This window comes from Chiroxiphia lanceolata, chromosome 9, assembly GCF_009829145.1.
Source record: "Chiroxiphia lanceolata isolate bChiLan1 chromosome 9, bChiLan1.pri, whole genome shotgun sequence".
Classification (NCBI taxonomy): domain Eukaryota; kingdom Metazoa; phylum Chordata; class Aves; order Passeriformes; family Pipridae; genus Chiroxiphia; species Chiroxiphia lanceolata.
The window spans coordinates 5,801,944-5,819,257 of record NC_045645.1 but is presented as its reverse complement, the minus strand read 5'-3'; the positions used below and the strand labels follow the sequence as shown (position 1 = coordinate 5,819,257).

Here is a 17,314-nt window from a genome sequence, read left to right as displayed (position 1 = left end):
CTCTGTGGCAGGCGGAGGGCAGGCAGCTGCCGGGCAACGCCGCTTCCCTGACACCGCTAACTCCAGCGGCAACGGCCCCGCCGAGCCTGGAGGGGCGAGGGGACGGACCGGAACCGCTGCAGGCGGCACCAGCCGGGTGTCCGTCCCCAGCCCCGGTGTCCGTCCCCAGCCCCGGTGTCCGCCCCCGCCGCTCCTCGCCGCCCCTTCACCGCTCGTCCCACCCGCCGGGGGCGGGACTCGAACCCGCGGCCCTGCGCGCTCCGCGGCGCCGAGCGGGGCGGTCCCGCGGCGGCCAGTGGGAGCGCGCCTTGCTGGCAGGCGGCGGCGGCGGCGGGGCCGGAGCGGCCATGGCGCGGGCGGGGCGGGCGGCGGCCGCGGGGCCGGGCGAGCCGCCGCGGGGCCGGCGGGGGAGCAACAGCCGCGGCCCCGCGGAGCGCCTGTAGCCGCCGCCGGGCCGCAGGCTGGCGAGCCGGGGCGCGCTGGCGGCGGCGGCGGCGGAGGGGGAGAAGGAGGAGGGAGGCGGGAGCCAGCCGCCGGCCGCGCCGCCGCCCCACAAGAGGATGAAGAAGCGGAAGGAGCTGAACGCCCTCATCGGCCTGGCCGCCGACGGCCGCAGGAAGAAGCCCGCCAAGAAGGGCTCGGGACACCGGCTGCTGCGCACCGAGCCGCCCGCCTCCGACTCCGAGTCCAGCTCCGAGGAGGACGAGTTCGCGGGGGCGCGGGGCCGCTGCGGAAAGTGAGTCCCGGGGGGGCGCGGGGTCCCCGGCCTGGCCCGGTCCTGCTCCGGGCGGAGCTGGAGCGGCTGCGGTGCCTTCAGCGGGTCGGGTTCGCAGCTGGGGGTAAAGGGGGTGGGTGAGAGGCTGCCGGGGAACACCCGGAGGAGCTGCCCTGAGTGTGTCCGGCCCGACAGGTCACCTGGCTGGGGGATAGAAGTGTCATCGAGTCGCAGAATGCCCTGGGTTGGAAGGGAACTTAAAGATCATCCGGTTCCAACCCCCTGCCATTGGCAGGGACACCTTCCACTAAACCATCCTCTGGCTGTTTTCCTCTTTTCTGTCGCGTCCTTAGAGCAGCTCGGTATCAGGCGCTGATGTTGTTGGGCACAGTCCCCCTCGTGTGTTCAGCACATGTGGCACAGTCCTGCGAGCTGGCGCAGTGCTGCTTTTCTCACGGATGTGATGTGCTTTTGCCAATAAACAAGCTTCTCAGTTAAGCGACAGCATTAATAATGAGCCCCTAAGAACACCTGAAAGTAGGCATATCACAGAGCAACTTGGGCTTTCGCAATTTGGAACGCTCTAGAAGATATTACTTGTTGTAACATTATGGTGATACCCTGTCTTGAAGCGTGTTTTCCAAGCTGTCAAGCAGATGTGCCTAGCATAAGTTTGTGTGAAAATTTTAGTAAGGGAAACCTGACAGCTGCTTTTAAATATGCTAGATGTGCCTCCTGAGGATAAACTGAACAGAGAGTAGCCACCCTGACCTCACTTTATAGCCTTATTTATTCCTGGAAATGCTCTTTTTTAGCTCTTGTCAGCCCAAATGTGTGCTGTTACAACTCTGTCCCTTACTTTGCTAGAACAGCATTTAAAATAAAACTTCTCTAGGTACTGTTGTGTATTCACAGCCCGTTACTTTGTTTCATGCAGGGGAGATTACCTACGATGCTGCAAGTTCTGTTACCCATTATGTGCGTTTGTCATTCTTGCCGCTTGTGTGGTAGCGTGTGTTGGCTTAGTCTGGATGCAGGTGGCTCTCAAGGAGGATCTGGATGCAATAAAGGAGAAGTTTCGAACTAGTAAGTATAAATGTAACCACTCTTTCACATTTTCTTTGGGCAGTATGAAGAGCTTTAATTGCTGGGTCAAAGTCTGAAAGTACTGAGTAGGTAAACTGCCCCTGAACTTAAGAGTCTTCTGAGCCAAGAACACTTGGAGGTTTGGCAAATCTGAGGTGAATGTTATATATTCTTGCCTGCTCTATATCGTCTGAGGAACAGGGACACTGGACTAGGTGGGCCTTAGTTGCTTGTACGTACATTTCTAAAATTCCTGACTTCAGTCTTAGGAGTGCTGTCTGCCAAAGAAAGACCCTATTAAAAAAGTTCTGAGCAGCCCTGTCAAAGCAATCTAGGGAATTATGAAAAAAAAAAAGATTAAAAAAAAATTAAGTCTGGAACGTTTCTAAAAATCCTCTGATGCTTGCTATGGTGTTACTGCAGTTTGAATGTTGCTTTGATACTATGTTTTCTCTCTGTATCCTCTGAATGTTTTTCTTGCTTGCACTGACCTGTTCTTGTACAGCTTTTACATCAGGTTGCATATGTTTTGGAGTTACGTCATGTTCAGTCCTCTGAAGTGTGGAGTTAATGTGAGGCGTTTTTCTCTTAGGTCTCAGGTTATCCCTGTCCATGTAAGATTTCAATAGAATAACTTCTGTAGTGCTGAGGTGTAAGAAATGGTGAGATTGGCACCTAAAGTGTGCTCTTGGTTCTCCATACCTCACCTCTGGGCATAAGATATGTTTTGGTGCCTTATTTTAGTAGTGTTTAAAATCCTATATGTATATCAAAAAACACAAGGATAAGCTAAGGAGCTGTGAGAATGGAGCAGAAGAGAGTGAAGCTGTAAGCATTCGGATAGTCTCTGGCTGCTTCAGGAAAGCCAGATAGCTGTGTTTTACCTGAGAAGCACCACTGTTACTGTGAGTTTTGTGCCATAGCTCTGGTCTTCATCTCAGAGTTTAAGTGCCTAGGACACAAGAATGATCTTATAAGGCTGGTGAAATCAGTTCCAAAATTAGGAGGCTGCTTGGGCTGGAGGTAAGCAAAGGGCTTGTTTTGCTTGTGGTAAAAGAGATGTTGAGGTGTGTGCAGAAATTTTTTGCTGTTGGTATTTAGGTCTTCTGTTCAGGTGTGTAACTGCTGTGAGGTAGGGAGTTGTCTGCCAAGGTGGAACAGGCTGGCTGGGTGTGAGAGAAAGAACTGATGATAGATATGCTTTTGTGTTAACTGATACTGAACTCTGAAAGTTATCTGTAATTCCTGTCCACCGGTTATGGAGGATACCTTCAGCTCCAGATGCTGCTTTGTGGCTGTGAGTGTACCCACAGCTCTGCAGTAGCTGTTTTGTGTTCTGGGTCAACCAGCTCTTCATGGGCTGCTCTGCTTTAAGAGTGTGCTGGCAGTAAAAATTTTTCACCAGGACAACATTTGTTGGCTTTGGTGTAGCTGAGTTTCATCATTCCTGTTTTACACAGACCCCTTTGTTGAAGCAGCTGTTCTCTCTGAGCAGATTGTCTGGCAGTTACAGATGGGCTTGTTTTCTTCTTAATAGCTCTGACAGAAAAGCTGTATATTTAATACTATGGTGATAAACATGTCAGATTTCCTTGCCACTGTAATAGCTTGCCTAGAAGTTGGATGGGAGCCTCATAATGAGGCACAGCATTTAAAAACAACAACAAAAAAACAGACAGCAAGAACAACCTGGTTCCAAAAGGCAGCACTGTGCATTGGTAAAATGTGTGGGTGAACAGAAACAGGGGCATGTGATCCATGTGTCCTACAGCAAGTTTGGAAAAGGAACATTCCTCCTCTGAATCTTCATCCAGTTTTTTTTTTTCTCCCCAGAAGAGTGGATTCCTGTGGTGATATTTGTTATGTTCTGCCATTCTTTGCACAAACTGAGTGCAGTATGAGTGCTTTTTAAAAACAAGACATCTTTGCATCCAGTGTGTTTGGAATAGGAGGAAGTCATGTGGTGTTTCCCTTCACTTGTTAGTAGTGATGCTGAGAACCTGTGGTACTTCCTAGCACTGCAAAAAACTGTGGAGTCTCACTGTACACAGTGAGAGTGGCAAAACAGAAAATAATTTGTCTACAAGAGCCTCTGAAATATCAAGTTCAGTGTGAACTGCTTGTATCAAGTGCACAATTAGCTCTCAGTCTGTTTTGGCTAAAATACACTTTTCAAGGTCTTATTTAACTGGAAGTGTTATTTGGATCTTTGGTGATCAGATTACTCTGAACTTAGAAAATACTTTTAGAACTTGCTTCAAGAGGAGAGAAGTGGTTTTTTGAAGGTGCACAACTTTCCAGTTGTGTGTGTTTGGGCACGCACTCCACAGGCTTCCCCTTTTGACTGGGTGGGTCACACATGGAAATTCGTTCTGGGAGCTGCCAGCCACATACCACATAGGTCCCACTGCTCCTGGCAGGCTGCTCTGAATGGTGGCAGTTTGCTTTGGAGGAGCATTCCAGTGCTGCCTTACAGGCTGGAGGTGTGGATTTTGGGGAACTCTCCTCTCCTCCTCAAAACTTTTGCTTATTTGTTTCTCAGACCGGGGGATTTAGGGTTGTCTAATAGTGCTTACAGCTAAACAGCTTAGTCACTGCAGATCTGGAAGGGCTGCATTTCTGAGGCTCCCTTGAACTGCTCTGAGCTGCACGTTTCCCCCTTCCTGTGGTATTAACTGCAGTAATAACTGACTTTTATTTCCAAGGACCTTGTTTACTGATTTGTTTACCAACAGGCATTAGTGTATAAGATTATACCTTATTTTTTCAGTTGTCACTCTGTCAGACAGAGCAACTGTAATCACGTTAATCTCTTTGGAATTTACTTCATCGTCAGCAGCCCCTTTGCAGGCTTGGAAAGGGCACTGAGGTTCATTTCACCTGCCTCCTTTGCTCTGGGACTGTGGGCAGTTCTTATTTGCAGGCCCATTACTATTTCATGCTCCCCTGTGAAGGTAATGCAAAATAACTGCACTAAATAAAGACCTGCTGAGGGCTGCCAAAATGTGTTAAATTTAGTACAGTCTCTCTGGGTTCTCTCTGCAGATATCGGTACTCTTAAAACAAAAAAGAGCTGTCACTGAACATCACTGAATCCTGAATTGGCAATAAACCCATATATAGACCCTTATTACCTTCTTTCACTGCTGTAGATGTTGCTATTTGTAATTTGTTTTCTGCCTGTCAACACTGTTTACCCAGACATTTTGTTTTGTTTTTTAAACATATTTAATTATTTTTTCATTCTTTTAGTGGAATCTAATCAAAAGACATCATTCCAAGAAATTCCTAAACTGAATGAAGATCTGGTGCAGAACCAAAAGCAGCTAGAACAAATTGAGACTGGAGAACTGGGGCTGAATAAAATTTGGATAAATATCACAGAGATCAGTAAACAGGTGAGAGGGATCAGTACTTGCTTGTAGAAAATAATAAAATATTCCTTTCAATTTTTTTTTTCCAGAAATTAATTTTAAGTGCTGTGCTGAGGTTTTATCTACTGTGACCTTATGCTAAATTTCTGCTTTTAAAGTTAAAATAGAGTGTAAATCTCATTATTAAACAAGCAGAAAACAGCCTGAGCATCCAGCTGGGCTGGAGACCGATTACAAAGAGGAGAAATTGTGTAACTGGTGCAAAAACTTGAGGCAGAATTTAAACCTCAGAACTGTGCAGTTCTTCATTTTCCTGCCAAATAGTTGTGATGGTTGTGATGAGAGATTTGACATTTCCAATTTCTGAGAGTGTTTTGTAAGAGTTACCTGGCTGAGTGCAAGCTCCTGTTGCTGCAAGCGAAGAACTGGTGAATATAAAATCTACTGACACACACTGAGACTCTGAGCTGGTGTAAATCTTGGCACTGTTGACACTGCTAGAACTAAGCCACTTACCAGTGAGCTATTTCCTTAATAGAGCTGCTCTGTTAATTCACCCTTCAAATGAAGCATCCAGCAAGGCTCTTCCTGAAATTTTTGCCCCAGAGGGCAAAAGTTGAGAGCTGCTCACAGTGAATGGTGTCAGGAGGTGTGTGTGGGGAACCCTCCTTGACATGGGTGCTCTGGGTTTAATTTTTAGGAGTCCTGAGGTGCCTGCTCAGATTGGTTTTTCTTCAGTCCTGTTTGGTTAAGTGCTTAATAAATGTATCTTGATTTGCTTTCTTTGGCATCTGATAGTCTGCTTTATCCTTCATGGGACTTTTAAAATGCTCTTATCTGCACCTGGACGTTAAAGATACTTGCACATGGTTCTTGCAGGCCCTCAAGTTACTTCAGGGTCTGGTTCAGTCTGAGCCAGATCTTTTGAGGTTCAGAATTTAGTTGCTGGGTTTTTTTCCATGAATTGTTGGGATGTGCTGCTGGGAATAATCTCAGCCAATATTTACAGCTGTGGAACTAGAGTCTGCATGCCAGCTGATCTACATTGACCTAATGCAAAATTGAAATCTTTCTCATTTCCTCAGCTTGCGAAACAACTTTTTTTTTTTTAACCAGAAGAAAGTGGATTTTATCCACTCTACCTTTGTGTTGTCAAGCGTGAGAAGAAATTATTTCTCTTCATTTTGACTGCTGATTGCTACAAATTGATCTTGAAGTGAGAGCATTAGTGATGAATGACTAGCATGCGCTTTTTAATTTATTTGACAACCTCTAGATTGGAATGAATAAGTAATCATGAAGATGCACTGAATAACTTGCTGTCAGGGGCAATCAGGTGACAGAAACTGAGCTAACCTGCTGTGCATAGGTTGTCACTGTTCCCCTTCTGCAGCAGAAGGTTTGGGTGATCTGTGCAACTTCTCTGCCCGTCACTTGACTAGAGAAGTTGCGTGGCTTCACTGGGTTTTGCCAGGCAGGTTTGATTGCTAAATACAAAAGTGGATGACTGTTTCCTCCATGTAAGGATTTCTTGCACAGTCTTTAAGTCTTTCTTGGGCAACAGCCTCTCTCTAAGAGGATGAATGTCAAATTGGCAGAGGGTACCTTATTGAAAAGAAAGGGCTTCTATGGCTTTCATTCAGCTTAAAAAAAAATTAAATAAAAACTTGCTCCTTTGCAAGAAGCAGAATATTTTAGTGTAGCCTAGGCAGGATTTCTAGAGAGAGAGGTGTTTCGTGTGTGTGCATATATATTTTTGTATTACTTTATGTTTTAATGTTACACATTAGGTCACTAGTATTGGGGAAGGTCAGAATCAGGATTATGTTGCCTAACTCTAAGTATTCCCTTTTGGTTTTAGGTATCACTATTGACCTCAACAGTAAATCATCTCAAAAACAACATTAAGTCTGCTGCTGATCTGATTTCTCTTCCTCTCACAGTAGAAAAACTTCAGAAGGTAAGCACTGTAAATGTAGCTATCACTAAATGTATTCTGTGCTGCTGATCTGCAGCTGGGCTCTTGGGGACAGCAGGAGCTACCTGATTTGTATGCAAGGAATATTTGCTGCCCTTGTCCTTAAAATTTGACTTCATATACTTGATAGTGTATGGTCCTGTGATAATATGTGGCAGGTAAAAAATTGGAAGGCCTTATTTATCCCCTTTGGAGATGCATTTGTTTGTATTATGTTGTCACATCTTTACCTTGGAGCTGATCTTTCTGTTTACTTCACGTTGCTAATCTTAATATCATTTGAGGCACATGGAAGTGTCTGTCTGCAGTTTTATGACTCTGTTTACAAATAGGTTGTTTGTTTAGCTTTTTTAATTGGAAAATAAAATGGATTGCTCTCTGTTAATGCAATGTCTTACCATGTGCCTTAGCTGAGCATTCTTTACCAAGAACTGTCCTGTTTATTTTGGTATAAAGAATGGCTTGTTGATACTTGCCAGCTCTTCCATGGCAGTTCTATTTATTTAGCAATAAATATTTATATTTGGCTAAGGCCTAATGTGAGCTTTGTGGCATTATGGGTTTCCATGTCTCATTTCCTATCCCTACAAAATTAATGTGCAATCAACAAGCTAGTGATATGCAAAGCAATTAAGTGTGGTTTGGCTGATTGGGCTACTAGGATTTCTTTTTTCTGGGAGGAGTACAAAGCTATTTCTTAAGCTTCTTACTTGCTGCTACAAGCATGCTGGGTGTTCATTGTGTCCTAACAGAAGTAAGTCTTAAGGCTTGTTGTATCAGCAATGGTGTGGCCAGCAGGACCAGGGCAGTGATTGTCCCCCTGTACTCATCTTTGGTGAGGCCAAATCTCAAATCCTTTGTCCAGTTCTGGGCCTCTCATTACCAAGAAAGACACTGAGGTGCTGGAGCATGTCCAGAGAAGGGCAACAGAGCTGATGAAGGGTCTGGAGCACAAGTCTGATGAGGAGCAGCTGGGGGGGCTCAACCTGGAGAAAAGAAGGCTCAGGGGGGAGTTTACTGCTCTCTACAATTACCTGAAGGGAGGTTGCAGCAAGGGCGGGAGAGGGGGGTCTCTTCCCCAAAGTAACGAGTGATAGGACAAGAGGAAATGGCCTCAAGCTGTTCAGGGGAGATTTAAATTGGATAATGGGAAAAATATTTTGGCCAAAAGGATTGTGAAACATTGAAACATGTTGCACTGAGTTGCCACCCCTGGAAGTATTTGGAGTGCATGGGTAGGAACTTGGAGACGTGGTTTAGTGGTGGATTTGGCAGCGCTAGTTTAATGGTTGGACTCAATCTTAAGAGGTCGTTTCCAACCGAATTGATTTGCAGTTTTGAGTGCAAAGTTCTTAATTCTTCAAGCTCACGTGCATATTTTTGTGGCAGTCTGCCTGCAGTTTCACTAACAAAACATTGTGTTTAGCAGATTGGAATTTGGGGACAGTGCAGTTTGAGGAAGGCTGAGATTTCTGTCATCTTCTTTATTGCAGACTGTAGCAACCATAGGTAGCACTCTTACCAGTGTGGCTCACGATGTTGAAAATATACAGACAGCTATTGAAGAATACAAGAAATCCATAGAAATACTCCAGAATGATGTGGTAAGAAAATCTACTGATTTAACACTGTTTTAATGGTTACCTGACTAATACGAAGAAAGCTAAAGAACTGTGTGGAGTTCTCCTTAAGCCTTCAAAATACTTTTGAGGTTTCAGTAGGTTGGCACATTAATTAGCTAATCTTCTAATCCCTGTGTGTCATCTATTACATGGTACCAAGGATGTTATTTCTCTGTAGCCAGAATTTTTCTTCCCTACTGCACTTCTTATCCTGCTTATTTTTGCTTCCTACTCCTGAGATGTGGAGCCTTGGGAAACTTTGCAGGGTACTGCTTATGGTAACTGCACTGTTATAGGCTTGAGGATGGTCAGAAAATTGAGAGAGAGTTTTTTGGTTGAATTAAGGATGCATATACAGCTGAAATTACTGACTGTCCTTACCAAAAAGTACTTGCTGCATTTGTACTGACCTCTCACTTGGGGTTAACAAACTGAGCCAATAATTACAGATTTTCAGCTAAACTGCAATACAGCCTTGCTTTAATTCTTCCAGACAAAATCTAAATTAGGCACATAATAAAGCTTGATTCAGTCACTGGGTTCTACAAAAACATTGCAGATATGGCAGTGTGTATGGCAGAAAATGTGCATCATAATACTTCATTCAGTGGAGAAGAGCTAATTAGGAGTGTTTAATAAAAATAAATTTGGACCTTATGTGTTTGAAAGAGAAAACTCTTATTAGCCTAGTTAAAATACTGCATGCACAACAGACATGAATGACTATAATTCTACCAAAACATCCTTAGCAACAGTCTGCCAGTTATTAAAAGCTTATTTACAGGCATTTGGTAACATAATTTTCTGCTTCTTTCCTTAGAAGGAATTAAAACAGATGCCTTCACTTCCCTCCACTGTTATGCCAAGGACTGAGAGAAATCAGACAGAAAATTGCAAAAAGGTATTTTTTTTCCCTTGCATAAGGGATTTTGATACAAGTGTCATGGATATGTCACTTACTTGTGTGTTTCACAGTACTGTGGTCTGCAAAATGTATGGTTTTTATCAAGCAATACAAATAGCATTCTTCAAAACAAAGCATAAGATCATTTTCCTGTAGTTTGTTCCTGTGTGTGTGCAAACAGGAAAGTGCCCTGGTCTAAGAGTATTTTTTTTTTTTGGTGTTCTGACTGAGTGAGGAGTAAAAAGACTGAAACTGATATCTGACAAAATGTAGGTGTACTTTGCTAATGTAAATGGAAATGAGTTAAAGGCTCATGGAGTGGGTTTTATGGCAGGTACTTGCTAATCTGAGCAAATTTGGGAGTGGCATGTATTGAGTCACCCTCAATGTAATGAGGTGTGGAAAGTAGTAATTCATCAACAAAAAAAAGGTTAATGTGTGGGCGTTTAGCTGAATGGGTTGGAACGGAATAACTGCACTTGCTTACATTTAACAGAGTCAATATATTCCTCAAAAATGAATCTGGTGTATAAATATGCCCAGTACATGTTTTCTGGGGAAAGACAGTTGGTGTGCTCACAAAGCTTGACCTGGAAAATGAGACGAATAGGCTTTCTGTGTCCGCTGGCACAGCTGAAGTGATTACATTAGCAACAAAGAGGTTGCTAGGGAAGAAGGTTGCAACCCCGGGGAAGGCTGCAACCTGAGGAGGAATCTCGGTTTCAAGCTCTGCAAGTCGGAGTAACTTTCTGGAAACTTCCAGCTGGATGTTTTCATCGGTGTGGGTGCAGAGCCAGCCTGCAGTCTGCCCGGCTAAACTGGGTCAGTCGTGTTGGTAATAGCAGGAGCGCTGCCGAGGCTGAGTAAACTGACACGTGCTGGGTTTATATTTCAGGAAAGCCAGGCACTGCATGCAGCTCTGGAAGAGCTAAATAACACCGTGGTGCTGTACCGAAAGTTGAATGACATCAGGCTTCTAAACGTGGATTCAGCCATTGGCAACCTCAGCCGGAAGGTTACGCTGCTGGAAAACTCTCCCCTTGTTGTGAATAATCTGGACAAAAGAGAGAACTTGTCTACCAGCGTGGTAAGTATTTGATGGCTGAGGTAGTTTTAATACCTTCCTTACATTGCAGTTACAGCTTTTCAGACCTAACTAAAGAAAATGTCAGAATGAGACCTGAGATACTGAGGATTTCGTTAGGAAAGGCTGGAATTCATTCTGTATTTCTGAACAGATAACCAACGTTAAGAGTATCTCTGAAGCAGTATCTCGTTTCTTCCCTGCAGATTCTACAGAAAAATGTGACATTTAAGACTTGGGTGGTTGCTTTATGGAGCAGGAATCACAAACTGAACTATGTTTTAGGAATCACTTTGGCACAGGTCTGTTAAGACCACTCAGGAGCCAGGTGGGATTCTGCGTTGTTCAACAGTACTTAAATTCTAAAAACAAACAAACAAACAAAACAACAACAACAAAAACACCTAGATATGTTCATAAATTCTTCCACTGCCTTCTGTATGCCTTACTGGGGCCAGTCAGTGAGAATATGTTCTCTATATTTAGCAATAAAGGAAGGTGCTGATGTTGCTGTGGTAAATTACATAACCCATTTTTATAACTTCATGTTTATTCTAGCAGGTATCTGCCCTGGTTTTTTCCTGCTTCGTACCTGCCAAATTTGAAGGAAATAAACTCTGTGTAGAAAATAAAAAGCATATGAATAAACTGTGCTCTGTTCTTTTTCTGCAGGGGAATGATGCAACTACCTCTCTAAAAGTGGAAAATGAAGATCAACTAGATAGTGAAACTCAGTCAAATACAGAACTGAAGGTAAAGTAAGCAAATACAAATTACACTGGATTAGTAGAGCATGTAATTGTCTTTCTAATCATGTTTGAAATGAACCTTAATTGAGCAAAGGTCTGGAAACAGTCTGCTCTGATCAAGCTTTTTAAAAGTCCAGACTAGGAGAGCTTACCCAGCCCCTTTTGGGGACAGGAAGCCAACTGAAGAAAAGTTGTAGTAGTTTAAAGTCTTGCCATTCTGACTACATGTGGGACAGCACAGCAGAGCTGCTGTAGTGTCCTTCCATGCAGCTGAAAGAATTTTGAGACATTCAATTCATATATAAATGTTCACTCCAAGTATGTTTGACTGTTTCATGTTGTGGTTTTTCAGTGTCTTGTCTATTTCTATAGGGAATATAGGAACTAAATGTCAGAATCTTTTGAAATTGCTGTCTGCAAAATAGTTGTCTGTTTTTCAGGTTGAGGTACTGATTCTGCTGTATGTGAATTTATTCCTATCATATTTCCATTGATTTTTGTTCGTTTGTTTGTTTTTGTTTTAAAATCTTGTTTATTATTTTAAACTTGATCAGCCTGGATCAGTCACTCAAAATTGCTTACATATTTTAAATTACTACCTTTCCTGATCGTCTACCTCTGTTGAAGGGGTATTTTTTAAGCTTTTTTTTTTTCCTCTACATATGTAGGAAGCAGGAACTAGAGATTCTCAGGTATCAAAACTAAGAGAGAAGCTTCAGCTGATCAGTGCTCTCACAGGCAAGCCAGAAAATGACAGACCCATTGAGACAACAAAGAATGGTAAGAGTGTCTTGTAGTTGTACTTCCCTGTGTAACTCAAAGGATAACTAATGAAGGTGGATAATTTAGACCATTCCTTAAGATTTTGATGAAGGTTATTTTAGTTAAAGTGGTACAGAAAATTGTATATGACTCCAGAAGCTTGAAGGTGATTTTCCATATGTATGGCAGGATTCACATCAGTAGCTTGTGTTTGAAGGCATGCAGCAATTAACTTGGAGAACTTTATACCCAGTAACAATTGGTTTTGCTTTTTGAAAATCTAAGTGTAACACAGAGGAAAGGTCTGTGTCTCTGCTACCTTCAGTTCTGCATTTCTGCTGTGTACATCCAGGTAGTGCTGAACATCAGATTTTAAATACTCCATTACAATAGGACTGTGCTGGTTGTTCATTCCAGGCAGGAGCTTGAAAGTTTAGACCTTGCTATTGGGGAATATTTGTATTGATAAGATGAAAACAATCCAGGGGAGCAGATGTAATTTGCTTAATAAAGCTTCCTCAGCACCCTCAGAGTAGGAAGCACAAAACACTTCCAAATCATTCTTTGTATGGGAGTTTACAAATACACATCTCCTAGTACAGAATGAAAGATAAAGGCTGTGTCCTAAAATTCTTCTTTCAGTTATTGGTAAAAGGGGACAACACTTCTGTATTCTGAAATAATTTTGCAGCATTCCTATCCCATACAGCATCTGTGATGCAAAAAAAATATATAAATTCAGCTTTATTGGATTTTTGTCTGGTTTTGCTAACTTTGCTAATTTTGTAATTCTGTGGAATTAGTAAGACTAATAGAAATTGTTTTGTAACAGTTGAAAGTAGTCCAAGTACTACAGCAAAGCCCACAGACCTTTCAAGGCTGACTTCAAGGTCAGCTGATGACAACACAGAGAGTAATGGGCAGCTGAGCCATCTGTCCTTACCAGGAATTTCCAGCATTGAAGGTATGTCCTTTCTAGGCTGACCTTTTTTTCTGAGTATTTCATATAAATGTTTAGGAGATGATAAGTATAAGCATTCTGGGAAAAGTGAGGTCAATTTTTAAAGCTTGAGAACTATGGGCTTTAATAAAAAAGTAATTAAAAAAAACCCCAACAAAATAACTTAAAGGAAAGAGCAGCATGTAAAAGGGAAGAAACTGAGATTTAAGCAGTGCATTATAAGTAATTATAATTGTTTTGAGTAGGATGGGGAGAGAAGTCAAGGGGAGAGTTGGTGTGCTTGAAGGAAAAAGAAGTAGACGTGAATGTGTGTGTTCTGGGTCTTTTTTCTTTTCTCTTTATTTTTTTAAGAGAACACTGCCTGGTCAGATGAATGGTTTCTGGATCTTGCTGTTCAGTCTCTTCAGCTACTGAAAGGGCAACTCTTTGCATCACGAAGTGAATAGACACTTTTCCCTTTATATCATCTGCACTGTTGGTATAGCAACAGTCATTCAGAGCTTGCTTTTGAGGAGGATAACTGCATCTGTATGCACTTAGTGGTTGTAAAATGGGCTGCTAGTTGTTGCCAGAAATAGGGATTACTTTTTTTTTTTAAGATTTAGTGTAATTTAATCCAGAAATGTTCATGCTTTTTTTTCTCCTAAACTGTTACCAGCAGCTTGTGACAACACAGGAGGCAAACTCCACACTCAGAGATGCTGTACTTAATTACTGGGTAGTGAGACAAGAGTGCTGTAAAACTGGGAAAGCAGCTTAAAGGATATTCCTGTGTACTTAAAGGAGCTACTCTCAATCCTTGTTCTCTTTGCAGATCTGCAGAATTTGTTTGAAAAAGCACCTGAAGCTGCTGATGGGAAACTCTCATACGAAGATCTTCAAAAGTTGCTTGGCTCCACAGCCCAAGAGTCACAGAGCTTTAAGGAATTTGACACAGATGGAGATGAGAAATACACACTAAAAGAACTGAGATTAGCATTAGGTGTATAGGATCTATATTTAGAAATTTGATATTGGTGGATGTTACTGTAGCTAAAGGAAGCTACAGGACATGAAAAACTACGTCTGCACTTTCCCAGTGTTTTACTGATCTTTGGAGCTAAATTACTGTACACATTGCCACCTCTTTTTTTCACTTGCATTTATTGAAAAGAAATTTACAAGTTTATATGTCTATAGGACATAATATTGGGACTGTGTTAAAATCCAGAAAATTCCCAAACTTGGAAACATTTTCCTCTCATTCTTTCCTTTCCAAAGGAGTTCTTGGTTTTAATTTAAAATGTGTACATACTAAAATAAAACTATGGTTTTATATTTCACTGAAATTTGCCTTAAATTAGAGAGCTGCACTTTATGTAGAGCAGAAGAAAATCTGTCTTGTAAAGATGGGCTGCTTCTGCTTGTAAATATTTGAGATAGAGTAAATTATGCATATTTAAGGGGAAGTTTGTGTCAGGGGCTGTGTTGGTAGTAAGTGGTTTATAATGAGAGACTGAGCCTGAAATGGATGGTTAAGAGCTTCAGCTGAATTTCTGACTTTGACTAAGTAAATCCATGAATGAGTTTGGCCTCAATCAGAGGAAAGCAGGAGGGGTAAGTCATGCCCATCGATAGCAGGATGTATTTTTAAAGGGAAGAGCTGAGAGTGTTTTTATATCATAAGCCTACAGGAGCAATTAACTTGCCAAGTGCTTGGGTTTTCACTTCAGCATTCTTTAAGCTTTGCTGTGCTGCATCCAGATTATATTTTGTGAGATGAGCCTGTCTATTTATTTTTTTTAATGAACATATTGAATAGCTTTATCAGATGCTTAAGAGGTAAAAGCCTACAGTGCAGCCTGCTGAGTAGCTCCTGAACAATTCGTGCTTTGGCAGTGCACTGCTACACTCCAGGGTGTGGAGCAGGTGGGAAGGCCCAGAGTAGATTTGTGAGCTGTTTCCTGACTATTGGGACCGTGGTCACTTCTTGGTACCTTTATTTTTTGTGTCCTTGCCAACAGAAGGATGTAAAAAGCAGGGTAGGCACGTGCAATGGCATCGTCATTCTACACTGAGACCCAGTTTGTAAGTGAGAATTCCTTACTGTAGAGGAACTTAAAGATCTGTTTGTGGTAGTGGATCTAAACACAAGAGTATATTTGTAACCTTCTGGAACATAGAAGAATGACTTTTGAAGAGGGGGTTCTCACTTGCAGGCTGTATCAGAGCCAAGTTGGGTGATTTTGCTCACAAATATCACTGATCTTGTTAAGAGTTTTTTGCATGATTAGTGAAGCTGCCCACCTCGCTGAAACATCAGTTTATGTGGAAGTTGGTTTGCAGTTGTTGACTTTTATATAACTTCAGACTGGATGTTTTATCAATAATTGTATTCTGGAAGTATGAATCAGCAAAGGAATGTACAAAATGGAACCCTGTTATCCATTTCCTCGGCTTCTTTCACTGTTGCTCTTCTATCCTGTTTGGGTAATGCTGTTGTCACCCAACACCAAAATGCTTTTGATGTGACGTTTGAAAATGCAGTATTTAAAAACAAAACAAAACCAACCAACCTTGGCTTTAGAGAGAGCAAGAAGCAAACACTCACTTCTTGCTGCTTCCCGCGCCCTTTTATACACTACTGTGTAATTCCTTAACCAAATAATAAAAAAAAAAAGCAATAAAATTTAACCATTCTGAAATTTTATTTGTACATACTGTATCATAGCCATATGCCAGAGTTTGCAAAATATTTTTGGTAGCTTTATTTGTATGAAATTTAACTTACCTTCAAATTTAAGGGATTACGCTGCCGCCACGTGAATCTACTAGTGTTTTGTTTTGTTGCGGTCTGCTTTACTTTCAGAAGGCTCTTCAACAGCAGTGATGAGACCTGTCAGCTAGACATGATGTGTGCTGTTCCACTGCCCGTGTCCTCTGCCTGTGCCCGGGGAGCCGAGCTGGGCAGCGATCGGCGCTGGGACACACTGCCCGGGGGTGCTCCTTAACTTGCACGGCGAGAGTTGTACTCGGTTGCTACTTGCTGTAGTCAGCGCTGCTGTAGGGTGGACTTGTGCTACCAATTAGACAAAATCTGATCATCCCCGAGTACCGTGGTCGCTTTCGTGCTGCAAGCCGGGAGCACCGGTCCCATCCCTGCGAGGTTTCAGCTACGCCACCACTCTGCGTCCCGCGTGCTTCTCAAAGCCCTGAGGCCGGGTGCTGGCAGGGGTTCCTCTCCCGTGTTTGTTCACGCTGCAGATGGTAGAGGGCACAAAAGATGGTAGAGGGCACAAAAGCCAAGAGTGTAGTCAATACGCTTGTCCGGATGAGCTCCCTGCTGTAACTCGTGCCTGCTGCTGGTGCAGTACCAGAGAGGCGGCCAAAAGCTGTGAGGGCAGCACGTCCTAGAGAAAACAGCGATGTCTGAAATCAAAAGAAATGAAGCGGTGAGAGCGAGAACAGCGCGATGCACTGCTGAGACTCGCTGTCGTGCTGCGGTTCCCAGGTTCGTTTTTGGGCCGTGTTTGTGGGTTTGGGTGACCCCTGCATACCCACCCCTCCATACCCTCCCCTGCGCTTCCCCACCCCGTGGGGCTCAGGCTCCGCTTTGCCATGGCTGGGCTTCGCGAACGAAGATTTGGGAAGGGCTCTACCCACGTTTGTTGCAAGCGCGTTGGTGGCTGAAAAGGCCAATACGAGACAGGCGTGTCCAGTTGCAAAAGGCACAGCAGAACAACTCCTTAGATGGTAAATTCTGCAAGGCATGATTCTTTCTCCGTTGCCTTTTCTCCTCAAGGGTGATCCTGCCTGCTTTCTCAAAAGCATCAGCAGTGTTGTAGATGGTGTGTCTCCAGACCTCCTGATTTGGAGGCCAGAGTAGACCGGTTATGGTGGTCAATATGGCCAAGGCTGAGATGTTGTTTCAGGGAGTCCTTGTATCTCCTCTTCGGGGCTCCTCCCTTGCAGCAGCCGGTGGCAAGTTCACCATAAAGCAGGATCTTAGGGAGGTGGTGGTCCTTCATCCTGGAGACGTGTCTTGCCCAGCTCAGCTGTGTTCTCAGCAACATGGCCTCAATACCTGTGACTGCTGCTTG

At 43.2% G+C, this 17,314-nt stretch overlaps 1 protein-coding gene across 3 annotated transcripts; it reads left to right on the top strand.

Annotated features, from left to right (window-relative positions):
* Positions 1 to 513: 513 nt before the first annotated feature.
* EFCAB14 (EF-hand calcium binding domain 14) lies at positions 514 to 15,919 on the top strand. 3 transcript variants are annotated; one of them, XM_032696922.1, is made up of 11 exons: positions 514 to 736; positions 1,653 to 1,801; positions 5,054 to 5,199; positions 7,037 to 7,135; positions 8,647 to 8,757; positions 9,599 to 9,676; positions 10,575 to 10,766; positions 11,436 to 11,516; positions 12,181 to 12,292; positions 13,107 to 13,238; positions 14,050 to 15,919. In XM_032696922.1, exons 1-11 carry the CDS (start codon positions 561 to 563, stop codon positions 14,223 to 14,225), a joined length of 1,452 nt encoding a protein of 483 aa, XP_032552813.1. In that variant the 5' UTR covers positions 514 to 560; the 3' UTR covers positions 14,226 to 15,919. The 3 variants fall into 3 exon arrangements, with proteins under 3 accessions (XP_032552813.1, XP_032552812.1, XP_032552814.1); XM_032696921.1 differs by having other exon boundaries at positions 515 to 736; positions 9,596 to 9,676; XM_032696923.1 differs by lacking the exon at positions 13,107 to 13,238 and having other exon boundaries at positions 515 to 736; positions 9,596 to 9,676.
* The last annotated feature ends 1,395 nt before the right edge of the window (positions 15,920 to 17,314 follow it).

Coding starts and splice junctions, on each gene's coding strand:
- EFCAB14 (XM_032696921.1), top strand. CDS start 561: ATGAAGAAGCGGAAGGAGCTGAACGCCCTCATCGGCCTGGCCGCCGAC. Junction 5,200..7,036: donor TCACAGAGATCAGTAAACAG/GTGAGAGGGATC, acceptor TTTTGGTTTTAG/GTATCACTATTGACCTCAAC. Junction 7,136..8,646: donor CAGTAGAAAAACTTCAGAAG/GTAAGCACTGTA, acceptor TCTTTATTGCAG/ACTGTAGCAACCATAGGTAG.